Here is a 17,754-nt window from a genome sequence, read left to right as displayed (position 1 = left end):
TTAGGTTGTCCTCTGAGCTCTCAGAAAAGTCACATATTTCTGTTGTCTGTCTTTTCTTACCATTTGCTCAGACGCTTTTTCCAAGTGTATCAGTAAAACTGAATTTTACCTCTGTCAGGAAAAGTTTTACTGGAGGTTGATAGCCTACAATTCAATTGGGAGGCTGAATTCTGAATATTTAAGCTGCTCACAGTTGTCCTTTGTACGAGGGCATGGATGTGTGAATATATAGGCGTGTTCTGCCATCACAATGTTTGGGACTTTGATTTTGTAACAGGAAGTGAATTCTTTGTGAGGAATCTCTTACCATCCCACGCATTTTGCATAACAACTTTTCAGAATAGCCTTGTGGAGTTTGTGTGCCCTCAGTATGGTTAATCATCTAGACAAATATAAATAAATTATGAGTGGATAATAGGGCAGATGAGTTAGAAGTGCTCGTTGGTTAAAGTCTTTTTGGTTAAAATGAATTTGAGTAAATGGGGAAAATGTCTTGAAGTATATGCATAATTTTAAACAGTTTTTAACAGCTTGTGTTTCCTGTGCTTGAGACTACTGAAAGCAAGAAGTCAAATTCCCTTGTCAGATGAGATTAAAAGTAAATAGTTTTATGCTTCTGATTGTTCAACTTTTATTTTTTTAGATATTTTAAAACTTTGAGATTAAATTTAAACATTTTTATTTTGAGTATCACTGATCCGTGCAATAGTTAGGCATTACTCTTGTCTTAGTAACCAGGTGTTTTGTGCTCTCAGTTTACCTATCCCTCTAAAACCTATTTTTCTGTTGTATTTATAAGCATAGCTGGTGCCACTGTTTGTAATGAAGGGGTTACTTAACAGTTCCTTCTTACTCTTATTATTTATAACTTGTGCCAAAATGTACCTGTATGAGCTGAAATTTTCCAAACAAGGCATTCTTTGCAGTCCTCTGCTGAAAGCAGTCCTCTGTTGCAAGCTCAAAACTGGGAAGAAAGTTGTGTTTTTGCAGTGGTGTTACTTTAGGAGTATTTCTTCGAAGTGTTTGTGCATCCTTGGGTTTTGAAGCAAGGTCCTGAAGTTCAGTAAAGTGAGGTGAAAGGCCACCTTTTAGAAAGGTTATGATCCTTACTCTCAGTTAAAATGCTCTCCTCCTTGGTGTCCAAGATAAACTTTTGAAAAGGAGTTGACACAGCAGAGCATAATAGCTAAAATTACTGGAGGTCTTAGTGAGCTACTTTCTTACAGCCCTTAATGCTTGCTAGGACACCCTGCTGGATTCTTTTTCACAGGGCAGCCAAGTATGTTCCAGACCATGGTTGTTTTGTGAGCCGCTGAGAGCAGCGATCTTTCGGTCCATTTAGTGCTGTTTGTTGCTGTGATATCTGAGAACTTGTGTCAGGAACCATAGTGCAGAAATCACACTGAACAAATGTAAACCGAAATGATAACAAGGGAAAGAGGTGTAGTGGGCAATGAGACTAGGAACATCCTAGGTACAGTCCTACCTGTCCTTTGGAAGGTTGCTGTCAAGAGACTGTAGGGCAACAAACTGGTTAACTCTGGTGTGTTGGAAATCCGCTTGGTTTCTGTCCATCAGGGTTTTCTTTGGCTTTATGGATTTTACTTTTGTTAGAGAAATAAAACTTGTCAGAGAAATAGTGTATAAACATATAGCTCACCACATACACTTTTGAATCTCCATATATTTTTCTTCTCGTGTTTCCTAAACTGTCAGCCCAGATGTTTGCTAAATTGTGATGAAGTAGGGTTGCACGTTTTCAGTAGTGGAATGACTATTTTATCATGTTTACAGGTAGTAGCCTCAAAAAAAGAAAAGCAAAATGCTGGTGGTGGAAAGGCTCACAGTCTTTGTTAACCAGGTATTAGCCAGCAAAACTTTAAAGATGACAGGCAGTTTATTGAGAAGCTATTGAACTTGAAAGTGGCAAAGTTGAAAACTATCTTCTTGTTATATACTGGACAGCATAGAGATCTGCATTTGTCATGTGCTGTGGTGGATGCTACACATCACTTGTGGGAAAGAAGCTTCTATGGATTATAAGAAGATCTTGTATTCTTGGTGCAGATATGAATCTGTTTTCCCTTGTTTCCAAGAGCTGCACGTCCAGTCAGAGAAGCAGTCATTCATATGAAAGATTGAAAGATTTGCCGAGTGAAAAAATATGTACATATTTTGTATGTAATATGGAAAATAATTTGTTTCAGGTACTGAGCAGTACAGTGAGTATACTGGCTATGCAGAAACTTACCGGTGGGCAAGAAGCCATGAAGATAAGACCCCAAGGTAAAGTTCCACAGAAATAATTCAAGTGAAGGAATGAATAAATGTTACCAATTAGAAAACTTGGTGCTTTACGTATTTCCTGGTTTTTGCTATAGCAGACAATTTGACTGTTTGATCCTGCTCTCTTCAGTAAAGCCAACAAGCTAAAAAAAAGTTATCTCATATTAATAATGAGATATTAATGCCAATAAATGGTACCTGCCAATATGTCACTTCTTAAACCAACATCTTTTGCAGTTATATGTATTTAGTTCAATTTTTTTAAGATACTGGCTGAACTGTGGGTTGTAATGTCACAGGAAGTTTGACAGTAATACCTCAGGTACCATAGTGAAGCTGATGTGTGTCAAAATAAGATGTAACATCATGAATCTGAGTAGAAAGCTCTGAGCACTTGAATTTATTTCTCCAACAATATTGTTATAGTGTATTCACAAAATTGTTCATTTGGTATAGAAACATACACAATGTACTCTCATTTAAAAGCTGGAGGAAGACAGAGAGCCAAAGTGCTTTTCTTTGACCTTGCAGTGTTCTTACATACTTAATACATAGTGCTGTGTAATTAGATTCATTTCACGTTTATGCCCAAAGTCTAGCCAGAGTATTTCTAAATTTATAGGGAGACCTGTCTCATTTCTGATGCTACTTTCATTCTCAACCCACAAAATAAAAAAAAAAAATATAAAAAAAATAAAAAAAACAACAAACAAAAAACCAACCCTCCATTGTCTGTTATGAGCTCACCTTTCTAGCTTCTTCTAACAGAGACGTTCTGCAGGGAATTGGTCATTTTGGATCATGACTGTATGGTCAATATTAAACAACTAATATCATCTACTTTTTTCCTCCCTCCGTTTCAGGGATGAATGGCAGCGACGCTACACTGAAATTGTTGCTATAGATGCATTTCACTTCAGACGTTTCCTTGATCAGTTTGGTCCGGAGAAAATCAGAAGAGAGCTCAACAAGGCTAGTAACTTCTTACAATGGCCTGCAGTCTAATGTTTATACTACCTTTTCAGATATTTTTGTATTGCTATCTTCAGCTAAGGAAGTTTTTGCTTAGTTGTGTCTTATAAAAGTGGTTTTGCAGTCGAATTCTAAAGCAGAAGCTTGTCAAATATAATTTATCTTATCCTGTGATATGCTATTCAAATGTATGTTTTATTTAACTTTAAAAAATATAAATGAAATTTGGATATAAGTTTTGTTAACTCTTCCCTGCCCTGCTTGTAAATTATGATTTTAAGTAATCTTCCCATGATTGGCTCTGCTGAATCCTACTCCACCCTGCAGTCAAGGTGGAGCGGTGGTTTTAACATGGTGACAGTTCATAAATATCGTGCCACTTAGATGCAAGAAAAGTTTCTTGTTTGCTCTTGGGGTATAGCCTTATTGCCTGGGAGTATATATTGATGTCTTATTGAGATCAGATCCAGCTGCTCATAAATTTAGAGATGCAGTGGGCCTCTGCTTTAGCTAGTCTGTTGAATGTAAGGGCACAATACTACCATTGTTAAAGTCTCCTGCTTTCTGTAGGGAGGGGATAGAATAATATAGGATGCATTTTAAATAAACTCAAACATAGGGCAGTAATTGTCAGCTGGAAAGGGAATATACCTGAAATGAAAGCTCTTTTTTTGGTGGGTTTTTTTTTTTTCCTCCTTCCTTTTTCCCGCCTCCCAAAAATGATGTGCAGTGCTGAAAGACTAATTTAGTTTTAAAACCTTAGCATCCTGACTAAAGTAACATTTATCAGCTTGTTTCTTCATGATCGGTAATGAAATTAGCCCTGAAAAAGACAGTAAATAAATTTTGTAAACTTCAGTGATATCTTAGTACAAAATTCAAATTACCTACTCTAATGAATTTATGGTCTGCCTACAATTTTCAATATTATTGATTGAGTTTGGATTCTTAAAATAAATTATGGTAGATCCATGCAACTTTTATACAGTGTGTTGGTTTGGCTGATGTTTGATGAGGACTGATTGGTATTTAAAGAAAATTTTAAGCCTGAGTTAATTTTCTGTTTACTACAGTAAAAACGTTAAGTTTATTGGAGGTTCTATAACATTTTAACAAATCAAGTATTTATGAATGTACTGTGGTTTGATTTAAATTAATATTAACCTTAAGATTTTTCTGTGGGTGAAAACAAGTTGTTGAAATAAGCTGCAACTCTATTTCTATTATGATTTAATAAATTGGGACTCAGTAAGCACAGTATATGCAATAAGCTTTGAAATAGGAAGGTATTATATATGAGTAGACACAACTCAGCATCCAGAGGTTCTTTTGTCTGTTATTTTGTTAGACATTAGGAAATTATTGAAACAAATTAGGGATTCTTCTTACAACTTGCATTTTCTTATAAGCTTATGGTTTCTCCTTTTTAAGATCCATTTGTCTTAAAAAACTAGATACTCACTTTTGGTTAGTTTTCTCAAAAGGTAACTGTCTGAGGCTGACCCTTGTTTCTGGTTTAACCCATACTCAGAAGACAAGATTAATATTGTCTAAAGTCAGCTGTTCAGAATAAGAAAAAAAAAAAAAACAAACAAACCTGTATTTCAGCATTAAGATTTGCAGAGATTATGTGCAAGAGATGTCACTGTTTCATCCTTGCTAGCCTCTTGAGATTATTATGGCCCAATAAAGACTCTGACTAGCAACAAACAGTTTTTTCTAGTTGCAAGTTTCACTTTCCAAATCCTAAGGAACAACTGACTTACAATTGGACTTGCAATCCCACTTATAAATGTCATTAAACCTATTTTGATAAATTAGGTTTGATTAAAAAGAGCTACAGCTTCATATTTGGCAAGAAATGCTTCCCTGAGAGTTCTGGTATGCAGAACAGTTTTTTCAAATGGTTTTAACTGTGAGAACTATAGGTAACAGTTTTATAGGAAAATAAACCAATTGTAAACATCACACAACTTCTAAATTATAGAATCATAGAATAGTTAGAGTTGGAAGGGACCTTCAAAGGTCATCTAGTCCAACCCCCCTGCAAGGAGCAGGGACGTCCCCAACTAGATCAGGTTGCTCATCCAGCCTGGCCTTGAACGTTTATATGAGATACCAAACATTTGAAGTTGTGTGCAACTTAAAACCAGATTCATTTATGTAGTTCAAAAGGAACAACTCTTCTGCTTCCCGTATGGAAGCAAGTGCTTTAAAACTGCACAGAAAGCTTTCATGTTCCTGTATTTCTCAGTGAAACCTATCTAAAATATTGGTGCATTGCCTCTTTTTCAAGTGATTAGTTTTATCTTTATTGTTTATTTGCTCTGAAAAAATTATAGGACAGACACTTACTTAGATATTTTTCTGCATTGCTGCTGAAATCCTTCTAAGTATTTGCTGATTTTCTTATTGTGTCTGACAAGACAGTTTTTGTTCTGCGTGTCCTGGTGAGAAATACATGCCCATTAGGTGAAAGCTGAAAATAAAATGGCATTTTGTGGCAACACCAATCCATTTCCCCCACTGCGAGGATGGAGTTTGAAGAATTATTGTCCATGCAGCCAGAGTACTATCTTGCTTCACCCACTAGTTTCATACAAATGTGAGCTGGACATTAAGAACACTAATAGCTCTAACTTCAGGGAGCTCCAGGAACTGCATGCACCTGATGATGTGTACGTGCTCCTCCTGCAAACTCTGAATCCTGGTGCACTGCTAAATTATAACTAACAGGAGTCTGAATTTGTAGCTTAGATCAGATTGGAGTGAAACTGTGGGTACTTCAGTCTGTACCAGGCAATTGTACAAATTCAGTAACTTTTTGTACCATTGAGAAACTTCCCAAAGAGATTTATAATTTTTTCTATACATGGAAACACCTGCCTTTACTCAGGACTTCTTAGTGAATATCACACTTTTTCCTCCTACCCTCATTTATTGCATTAGACCTGTATTCTAAAATGCCACTTTGTGTTTTGTTTTCAGTCGTGAGGATTTTCAGTAATACCAGACACAGGAGTTCAGCTCTCATGTATGCTAAATGGGCCAAAAAGCAACAAACACGATACAGTCTACTGTTAAAGTTATTCTCTGCTCTGGCTATCCTGAAAAGTTCTCCTGTAGCTGTGATGATGAATCTCTAGGAGTCAGTACCTGTATCTAATTTTTAACTTTCATCCAAATAATTCTTCTTGCCTTACATTTCTTGGTGATTGACCTTAAATTTAAAGGAAGACAAATGGTGTGTTGAAGCAGTTTCAATTTGATATTGCTAGAAAACAATACTGATTACTGTTACCATCTTACTGGTTTGAAAATATCACACCAGATTGCCTGTCAGCTTCATCTTCTGACTCTCGTCTGCCTGCAGGCCTACTGTGGCTTCTCTCGACCCAATGTTCCACCTCAACATCTCTCTGCAATAGCCACAGGAAACTGGGGATGTGGTGCCTTTGGAGGGGACTCCCGATTAAAAGGTAAATTATGAATCGAATAACTTAGATTTTGATTCTTGGCCTGATTTTTCTTTTTTGTTGAAGTATATTTTTGTTTTGTTCAAATTAATACATTTTAGCCAAGAATTGGAATAGTTAAACTGTCCATAGAACTGGTTCATTAGCTTTGTTCCTTAGGCCATGAGTATTGTGGCCTTAATCAATAAAAATGCACGCTGCTTTTATATACTATTTTCAGTTTGAGGTAAGTACGTAATGGTGAAATGCCAGATTATAAGGACCTGTAGCACTGAAACATTCCAAACCACGGACACGCAATACTAGTTCACAGAAGAACACGTTCATTGCAGTTTTTAGTTTTATAAATCAGTTGACCTTTCTGGAGCGGTCTTTTTAGATTATGCCTAAAATTGGTATCTCTGTAAAGCTGTTTAAAGTACCTGCTAATCTGCAAGGCTTCACAGACTTGCTGGCAATGCTCAATGTTTCATTTTGCTCCTTAATATATTGCTATACGCCAGAGAGGTTTCCAGTCACTCAGACGTGCTTCTTTCTTTCCTGGCTTGCCTGCTATCACTCATGTTCTTTTGTTTTTAATTAGAGTATTTATAATGCAGCAGATATCACATGCCTACATTCATTTTAGACTTTCCCATCAAGTCAAGAACTGATGGATCCTGACATTTAAACTGATATCCTGATTCATATGGTTCTAAGTAGAAATTTACATTTTTCTTGTTTTCAAACATTTGGAGAGTATTTGAAACTTACTTTTCTGAACAGCTTTAGGTAGTTACATTGAGACAAACAACCATCAGGCTACCAGCTTCATTCATTTTCTTTCTTAATGTGTTTTATTAATTGAGCATCTATTTTTTTTCCTCAATGCTCAATGGTTTCCTGACAATTGGGGTTTTTTTATTTCCATTAGATGAAATGGGCTGCCTAGTGCAGCTCGTCAATATCAGAAGTAGTATTTACTGCAGAATCTGATCATGCTTGATTATGACTATGTTAAGAAGATTTAAGAAATGCTTTGATTTGCATACAGGCTCCTCTTGGATCTGAACTGTGTTTTTTATGTGTTTCTGATAAAAATATGACTTGCCTGATCTAAGCCATTATTTGTTCAACACTAGATGTGGCTTTTAGAATAGGGATTGCTCACTGCAGTGCTTTACTTCCTCTCCCCATCAGTCAGAGCTCAAAACTGCAGCATACTGACAAAGGCCACCAGAGCCGAGTCCAATTGGTGAGGGCTCATAAGAAAAGTCTTTGTAGACAAAGAAATGAACCAAGAGATGTGGTGCTTCGTAACTTGGATATGAACTCTGGGCAGAACAAGAGCATGCAAAGACTTGAACATTTACTCAGTTTTCTTTTAGCTTAATATTTTAATTTGAGCTTTCATTTCTGTAACTCTTCCTCTGGTTTTGAATCAACCTTCTTTTTTTTTTTTTTCCCCAAAGTCTGCGAGAATTAACACTTAACAGCAAGTTACAGCCCTGCTGTTATGAAAAATTCATCTAAATCTATGTATGTGCTCTCAAATCTTCTCCTGTTCTTTAGACAGACCTTACAAAGACAGACATTGGTTTAACTTTCACTTAAGTTACCTTTTTTTGTAAACTCAGCTTAATTTCGTAGTTGACTCTGAAAAAATCAATACTTAATAAAGAAAATTAAAGGATAGTGACATGCTATGGGATATGAAGCGAGTCGTTCAGTATGTGACATTTTTATCTGAGCTGATGCTAACTAGAAACAAGTTGGCTTCATTCTTCTTTTTGTAAACTGAGCTACGAAAAGAGTACAATAGTTTGTCACGGGTGGTTTTGTCAGAACAGAGTTGCATTTGATGTGTGATAACCAAATGAAGTATTTTCTAGTTCACAGATATTCCCTGTGCAGTTGTAAGTGCTAAAGGTGTTTCTACCTTTTGTTCTAAAATGCTGTATAGGGTTATTCTGAACTGCAAATTCTCTTGATGATTTCATTTCATTATAAGCAAATTTCTTACACTGGAGAATTATCTTTTACACTTCATAGGGAGTCATAAATTCTTCATTTTAGATATGTTTTAGAAAACTTTGAGATTATCGGTATCCCTGTTTCACTGAAGCCAATTAAATAACTTTTGTTAACTACACAGGCTTGACAGTGCATTGCAATGACAAAATAGTTCTCATAGTTTAAAAGCTTGCTTTTTCAGTTAACGTTCTTGTCCTTTCAGAAGTGGTATCTGGATCTGTTACAGAGACTTCAGAATGACCAAAGTATTTGATGTAATTGAATATACCTGGATAAGTGCCATAATGCATTATGATATTTTTATAGTGATATATATATTTTTTTTTAGTCTTGAATTAATGGAACATGATTGTGTATAAAATACGGTTTCACTCAAGGTCACAGATGATGTGAAAACTAAAGTCATCTTAAGAGAGGAAAAAAATAATCTGGCTTTATAAATTAAAGACCTGATACATAAACAAGACCGATTCCAACTAAGTTAGGGATATTTCCACAAAATTTTAATATAAACTTAAGACTTTCAATACAGAAAAAAAGCATGTTTCTATAATTGAGAGAAGTTGGAAGATCTTGTTTTGCTTTTCAAACCAGAGGATAATTTAACAATTACTAGCTACAGGGCCTCTGTGCAACTGTCTAAAGATTAGAAGAGTGTTGTTTTATTGAAAATGCAAAGGAGATGATCTGATGAGACATTTCACAAATACGTAAATTTAACTTCTAATGATTGTGAGAAAGTACTCTTTAGCTGAATTGGTGTTCTTATTTATCTGAGAAAATGAAGTTCAGTAGGAAGACTGCTATCAGCTTTAAAAAGACCCTTGTAGGATTAGTGGAAGGAGAGAAAAGCACGCATCTTGCTTCGTGTACATGTGTGTGATACTGAGGTGCTACTGTGTTAGTACTCCAGTTCTGAACTTACACAGTAGATAACAACACAAGGAGTACTGGGTGTTTCACCCAGAGTAGCACAGCTGTGCCTGCAGTCGTAGAGTTCAGCTCTGCGTGCCCCTGCTCTGTCTCTGGTGCGACTTTCCTCGCACCGATCTCTGGGCTTTGGCCACGCTGCTGCAACAGTGCCGCAGTAGGGGAGGCCCTAGTGAGAACATCCTTTCCTCTGGGTAAAGGGACTGAACATGTAGGGCCTGTGAGGATAGCTGGTCCCCACAGGGATTTATATTATGCTTCTACCACCTTGGCTGGGTGGTAGAAGAAGGTATGTCAGCACGGCCATTCCTTCAGATGTGAGTCCAGATGAGTTAAATGGGATCACATCAGCTGGGTGTAAGGGGCAAGAGAGCCCAAATCCCTCCAGTCCTCTGTACCACAGGCTCTATTGCTCTTCCTGTGATACTCCTTTCTGTATCAGTAGCATGGAAATTTCACACAGTATTGTATATCATTAATGCCCAGAAAATTGTGAAGCCTGATTCTTGACAGCAATTTTGACCCTCGTTTCATATGATTTATAGCAATTCAAAACAAACAGTAGGATATTTTTAATATCTTCTGGAAAGTGAAGCTGCATTGTTTGTTTGGAATGAATAATAAGATTCATTAGGTTCTGCTCCTCTATGCAAGTTAGTTAATTAAACCCTTTAAAAGCTGAACTACTGAAGCTTTACCAAATCCACAGCTGGTTCAGTAGTTTAATTAAAATATCATTTCCAGATTGACATTAATGTCACATGTGACTCATGTAATCTATAATTTTAGCTATGGGTTTACAAGAGGTTTTTTGATTAAAGAATGCAGTATTTTATTAGGTCTTGTTAAAAATGTGAAAGATTCTTGAGCTGAGCTATGGACAGCTTTCTTAGTTTCCACTAGCAGGTGGTAATGCAGTACATAGGCTATTTTATTTAAAATTAATCTTTACAAAGACAATATGAATCACGTTTTAATTAACTGTACTTACTGGGTAGAAAAGTGGGTAGAAAAGGCAAGAATTAATATCAGAACTGCACCCATAGGCTCTGAAATAAAGACAAGCTGCAATAGATTAAATAGTTGCTGGGGTCCATTATTTGGACTGTTGTAACATTACCTGAAGTGCATGTGTGATTGATTGCCTGCATCTGTGACACTCCAGCCTCACAGTACTGGTCGATGAAAAAGCTGTGCTCTTCTAATAGTTTGGTGCTACCTAAGAGAGACCTGCTTTTTCTTCTCCCCTTCCCTGTTCTTGACTGTATGGTCTGGTGCCCTCTGCGTCAGCTCTGGCTCTTAGCAAACCCTTCACTCAGCCAATTCAACTCCTAATCAAATAGAAAACAATCAGCTCTTATTCTTTTGTTGTGTAACTTTTCTGCCAGGTTGGTGAATGGAATTGGCTCAGTGAGATGTCTGTTGAGCACCTGAGAGCTGCAGAAGAGTCAGGAGGTGGGTGAGAAGGGAGAAAATGTAGCTGGACCAGAGCCACTTTCTCCAGTTGCAGTGGGTCGTTACCTTGGCTCAGCTGGACCATTGATCAATACCCTAGATTATTTCTTCAGATGAATCTTGAAAAATCTCTTTCCAAGATAGGAAGCTTTCTTTTTTCTTTTCCATATAGAAAAACAAAGTCTGTCTGTTTTGTAATGTTAGCCCTTGACAGAACCTGGGATGCAGCTTGGTCCAGCGAGTCTGATATAAAGCTGGAAGGTAAATAACCTGAATTGCATTCCTGGCATCGCCACTCACTTTTTATAGGTCAGAACGAGCCATCAAATTCCATGCTGCATGCTTCTGTTATAGGTGAGATGGACACCTTAAATTGCATAGTAAGAGGCTGCAGAACCATAGATCTCCTCTGGGGACCTAGAAGTTGGGTCAGCTCCTGCTTTGTATAGCTTACACAGCGAAAGGGTTGGCCCCGCCCCTTTTGAAGGGTGACGGAGAATGGAAATTGCGATATACTAACGGGTGCTTTTTACCCTGCTATTTGTTTGTGAATTAATGCAAGCGGCTTAAACCAGGATGTAAGAGGATGCTCTGCCGTCTTACGCTGTCGTGCACGTTTATTGGATAATTAACGGCTGCATGCTGCTTGGAGGCGGACACGGAACAAAAGCCTCTTTGATTTGTAAGCACATTGTTTATCTCAAAAGTAAGGATGGTTGTCACTAGTGATTCCAGCAGAATACTTCAGCACTCTGAGCTGTAGTACCCGGTATTGTTTATTTTGTTTTAAAAATTGAAGTAATACTTACCTACCCATTTTTTCAAATTGCTTTTCAGCGTTCACCTGGAGATGGGTGGCATGATTATTTGCTGTAAAGTTAGACTGTATTTTTTCCTTCAGCAACTTGTTTTATCCTGTACTATGTGTGTAATGTTTTTTTTGTTGTTTCAGCCTTAATACAGATATTGGCAGCTGCTGAGGCTGGACGTGATGTTGTTTATTTTACGTTTGGAGACGTGGAGCTGATGCAGGATATTTACAGCATGCACACTTTTCTCTGTGAGAAGGGCCAAACTATTGGTGAGCATAAAGAAATATTTTCATGCAGCAAAGAGACTCAGCCATCTCTATAAGTGGAAATTGTCCAATAAGAATTATTGTCATCAATTCCTGAACACAAGCAAGTGCATCTCAGTTTATTTGTACCTGTTCCCAGAGTGGGGAACTCTTCTGATTCGGGGTCAACTGTGCAGTGTTGATCTGTTAGAAGACTTCTAGATTCCTTTTCTAATTCACCTGGGAGTAACACTCCAGAATTTGGAAACCAGATACATGTAGTAGTCAGAAGGTTTGCAGAAGTTTTTAATATAACTCAAGATGTTTTAGAAAGGGAAAATCTGCTTATGCATTCTTGATATTGATTTGTCTTATAGTGGTTCTGGCTTGATCCTGCACGATGAGTCAGTGGTCAGCTGTATCATCCAGTAGCAATACAAGGAAAGCAGTGTGTGCCTTGCCCCACTGTAACTTTTAAATGTCTTTAATTTCTGGGACAGGAGCACAAAGCTAGGGAATTGGCAATACATTTGTAAGTAATATGTATGCAAGACTGACGTTCGGAAGGCTTGTGCAGAAGGCTCAGCAGAAAGTTGAGGGAGCCTGCCCTGTGTTCTGAACAAACTTGGAAACGGTCACATTCCCCTTTATACAGTTGTCTACCCCTCTTTCACTGCTCATTTAAAGAGATGTTCCTAGCCACTGTCGTAGTGTGAGTGTGCTTTCTAGTCTACATTTATCATATGGCATGATCTTACATGTTTTTTAATTACTTCTTTTTATTTTTAAGGGGACATTTATAGACTGTTACTGAGATATTACAATGAAGAATGCAGAAGCTGTTCTACTTCAGGACCAGATGTCAAGCTGTACTCTTTCATATACAACACCGTTGAGTCCTATGCAGATTCTACTGACGATGATGGTGAAGAAAAAGGGTTGTGTTTTGAGGACTGAAATAAATGTATTTGATCAGAATATTGTTCATCTCCTCCCACTGGTATAGTGTGTGAATTGCTGGGTATAATGTGTGAGATGGCTTAATATATATTGACTGCATTGGTAGTTACGTATAACGCCCAAACAGAAAAACCCACTTTTGAGAGATGAGATTTTTTTTTAATTTGGTTTCATACATGAAAACCTTGTTCATGTGTGTATGGTAAAGATTTCTTTGGTAAATTTGGTTTGCATTATACCTTGTTAAGAAGGATATTTTGGTACAGATTTGTGTTTCAGTCAAGAGATTGCTCAAAGACTTGAGAAGATTTCTCTGTACTCGTTGCCTTTATTTTTCAGAGATCTGATCCAGTTTTCTTATGCAAGCTTAGTAATGGAGTACAGGCAGCCATGTCACTCCTGGGATGATTTTGAGAGAAGTGTTGTCATGATCGTTCTTACTGAAAATTGTAATAATTTGATTACCTCCTTCAGACTGACAGGGTACCTTTGTTGTCCTTATCAACTTTTTCATTCATCTGACTTAAGATGTCCTGAGTTTAATCTAATTTTTAATAAATGGTTAAAAATTGAAAGATTCTGGAGGAGCTATAATGCGTTTCACAACTGCATTATCGAATCGCACATAAAAGTTAGCATGAAGAAGTAGAGAAAAAACAAAGTATGGGAGAGTGGGAAAATGAGAAATGTGACCAAAGTTAGAAGCAGAGGGAAGCATTTTCATGTGAAACTCTTCAGTACCACTTTGGTGCTGTTACAACACTGAACAAGGTCCTAGACATGTAAGTATATTTGCAGTTTCTCAAGGTTAACTGCTGGCTATATGATTTGAATTAAGATCTGCTAGTTGTGTTTATAATTGTCCTATCAGTTCTCCTTTATCGCCGTATGCATACATGTAAGATCCCCATGAGGTAATGTGAGTGAGGAAATGGAAATCAATCACATATCAGTGGGAGGAAAGTCTGCAGGCTACAGATCAGAACATGACATCTTGTTAGGAGTTTGCGCCTGTGTCTTTTTAGGCATGGGAATGAGAACAATTGAGAGAGGGCAAAAGATGTGTAAAAACTGTGCTATTCCTGTCTCTGTGAATACCACACTAGTGTTGCTGTAGTACATTTAATAGTTTACACAAAACTGCAGATACACCTGTGATAAAATTTCTCCAGGTCTATGTACAGGGCCAATCCATTGAAATGTTTGTCTATTAGTAGATTAAACCCAGTTTAAGTCCAAATTGCTAAGTTTAGACTCTTCTGTGTTAGATTTTCTGGTCTGTCATGGTTGCTATTACCAGTTTTGCCACATCAGTAAAAAACGCGGCAGGAAGTGTACTGAGCTAAGGCTCTAGTTATCAACAAATCGTTTCGGCTGATGTCAAATAAAACCTCTCTAAGCCTGAAACACAACGTGGTAATTAAACGCTGGAAACTGTTGGCAGTCTGGGTTACAGTAGAGCACTCACTGCTTGAGCTGCTCTGGTGGAAGCAGGAGCAAAGAGTTTGTGTCATCTATAAACACCTTTCGAGTGCCGCACCTTTGCGTTAATGCTACAGTGCGCAGCTTGGAAGGTGACAGGCACAGCAGCTGACGGGTTTCTTCCTCTTCTTCCTGCCAGCTGTAGTTTTCTCTACCCCCATCCATTAGAAGGAAAATATTTGGGGTAGAATATCAGACCCTTTTCTGTGTTTGCAACTTGTGTCCTCAGAGTTAGCGGAAATCTTTTCTCCTGCTCCTAATGTTTCATCCTGACGTTTCAGTGTTGGCTCAGATTCTGGCAATAGGAATAAGTGTTTTATAATAAGCTCTTATTTGGGCATTTAGGTTCAACTATGACAGTGCTTCTAGATGCATTGCCAATGGTAAATGTACCCTGTTAATCAAGACAAGTGATGGAAAAGTGGTGCTATCTGCCAAACCTCCTTCACCTTACTACTCAGGATTTCCAATAGCAGAGGTGAACAGAACTTGTTCCTAAACAACTGGAAGGAAATATAGCAAAAAGCTTTAGGTGGCTAGATGTGACCTTCCCTTTAATGTAAATAAATACATCTTTATTAGTGCAATATTAATTTTCATTGTGAGGGGAAGTGATCTGTCAGGTATGAAATGTACCAAAATAAGACGGCATAAAATTCTACTTCAACTCTAGAAACAGAAAAATATATTTTAACTTTGTAAAAATTATCTGAAGATCATATTATAGGGTATCCAGTTAAGAGAGTTTTTGCCGTGTCAGGTGTTTCCAGGATAATCCTAGTCTTTTTATGCAGGTTGTGTTTTCACTGATATCTGAGACTTTTCTAACATGGGGAAGAATGCCTTTTATTTGAGATCATTCTTTAGGATATGTTTACTGTACTTTTTTTTTCCTGTGAAATACGGTTCTATGCACAGAAGAAAAGGAAAATAACTCATTTTCTGTTTAATGTGTCATCTGAATAAGACTGATATGTCCTGTATTCTGCCGTTTGTCCCTGAATCCTCATAAAGGGCAACGTTGTAAGAACATTTTGAATATGACATTGCAGTCAGGATAAAGATTATATTTATCTTGGTTGTTTGGGGTTTCTTTTAAGCAAAATAGCCCAGAGTTAACAAATTAACAACGATGTTACATTCCTGTGACTTTCTAATTCAATAAAGAGCTAAACTGCCCAGAATGCTGCATGTGGAAGCAGGAGTTTTGATCAGCCCAAGACGTGCTCTGCATCTTTCTTTTTCCCTCCACCCACCACTCTCCACTTACAAACTACTTGAAACATTTTCTTTACCTAGAGGTGCCTCTTGGGGCTGTTTGAAGTAGCGTGGAAGGGAGATGCTGATATCTTTATGCAGCCTAGTAAGCTTCAGTTTCATTCTTCTAAAAACCTGTTTATGGGTTATTCTGTTTTTTGGGGTTTTTTATTACTTTAGGGGTGTTTGCTATATGATTTCAAATAAAAATAAACTTCCTACCAAAACTTTTGTTTTATACTTTTTAGCAGCTAAATTGAAAGCTTAATATGAAACAACAGCAGGCAGTCATAGAGATTGCAATGTTGCCTCATAGTCAAGTTTGGTGTTGGAGCACTTCTGTTCTTTTACAGCTCTCGCACCTAAATTCCTCAGTTTTGAGGTGTTGTTATCTAATGATGAGTACCCCTTACTGTATATATTAATTTATAAACTGTTGAAGTGTTCCTGACATTCTTCTAAACTTACAGTTTATGCACCACCATTATATTATATTGATTTTTCTGGATCTGTATGCTGATGTTTACATCATTTTGTAGGAATACAATTAAAAAATTCTGACTGAAGCAATATTGTCTTTCGTCTTGTACTTTCCAGGACAGAGAAATTCCAGCACATTTGACTGTACATGGGACAATACTACAGACAGCTTTAGTAGCAGATTTAATAATTCAAGTATTTTAACACACAAAAAATAGTTAAGTAATTTATTCTTATGTATAATATTGTAGCAGTTGCTCCCATCTGTGTAGCAATTTAAAAAGAAGTAACACCCTTCTTGTAAATTGGAAGAGTGTTAGTGTGAGTATGAGGTTTCATATGTGTGTATGGCCATATGCAGGCTTTTTGATGTTAATTCCCAATTTGCTTTTGGTAGGCAAGTGTGTTATTATTCTTTGAACTTCATGAACTAAATATAAATAAAAGCAACTAAAACCCTAAAAAGACAGAAGTAATGAACACATTGCATTAATGTTTGCATGTTTGTAAAAGTGGGACTGACATCCTCCTAAATGAAAATATTTGGAATTCTTTTTCAAAAATTTGCTTTAAAACCAGTAAGGAACTCATTTTTTAGTATAAGAGAAAATTAGGATAAAATATGATTTCTGATTGCTCCTAAGGTTTTAGATGTAGCGAAGCTTATGAAAGTTTGCAGTGTTAGTACTGAAAGATTTACTCTGTAGTACAGCAGCAGCTGTAAGGAAGAGGCCGACCAGCAGGCGTGTGCCGAAGCAGGAGTCAGCAGCTCGGTCCTGGCTGAGCAGGGGTGCCCTGCGCAGTGCTCTCTCCGCCTGCCAGCGTGCTGGCTGCCGCACGCTAGCTCTCTGTTTGTCCTCAAGCAGGGCTTGTCTTTCCTGGTTTTAGATTTGATTCTTCTCATATAAATGGCCAAAATGCTATCATGCTCTACATGAGGCGTTTGGCTGAGTGTTGGATAACAGAGGTGACAGACCTCTGGCAGCGTGATGACCGGGCAGAGGGGGGTGGGTGCCCTTTGTGCTGTACACTGTAATTCCCGGCTGACGGGGAAGCAGAACATGCTCATGCTCTCTGCTGCTGCAGTGGGGAAGCAGCTGCTCATCTCTCCTATCCCAAGCTGTCATTAATCTAACTGCGAGCAGCAAACACCATGAGAAATATGCTTTATTAATTCTTAAAAGCAACTGGAGCCTGTGGAGACAATTCCTTAGGGATAAAGCACTATCACCAGGGCTGCTTCCCCCTGGACTTTTTTCCTCTTTCTCCACTGCAAACCTTTGGCTTCCCACCTGTGTCAGTACTCACACAGAGGAGTCCCAGACAACTGAGTTTCACAACTTTTGATGTTGACATTCCAAGCAGTCTGTGTTCTCTCAGCCTCAG

The 17,754-nt window shown here is 37.6% G+C and overlaps 1 protein-coding gene across 2 annotated transcripts in view; it reads left to right on the top strand.

The window, feature by feature from the left end:
- PARG (poly(ADP-ribose) glycohydrolase) overlaps nt 1-16,454 on the top strand; it is a 72,500-nt gene extending 56,046 nt beyond the window's left edge. For both annotated transcript variants that reach the window (XM_086751861.1, XM_086751860.1), the window contains exons 14-18: nt 2,208-2,286; nt 3,150-3,258; nt 6,632-6,737; nt 12,085-12,213; nt 12,980-16,454. In XM_086751861.1, the coding sequence (XP_086607987.1) occupies nt 2,208-2,286; nt 3,150-3,258; nt 6,632-6,737; nt 12,085-12,213; nt 12,980-13,146 (590 nt within the window). In that variant the 3' untranslated portion in view covers nt 13,147-16,454. The remainder of the gene's footprint in view (nt 1-2,207; nt 2,287-3,149; nt 3,259-6,631; nt 6,738-12,084; nt 12,214-12,979) is intronic.
- Nucleotides 16,455-17,754: the final 1,300 nt, after the last annotated feature.

Source organism: Chlamydotis macqueenii, chromosome 7 (assembly GCF_036417535.1).
Source record: "Chlamydotis macqueenii isolate bChlMac1 chromosome 7, bChlMac1.mat, whole genome shotgun sequence".
NCBI classification, from domain to species: Eukaryota; Metazoa; Chordata; class Aves; order Otidiformes; family Otididae; genus Chlamydotis; species Chlamydotis macqueenii.
This window is presented reverse-complemented; position numbering and strand designations above follow the sequence as displayed.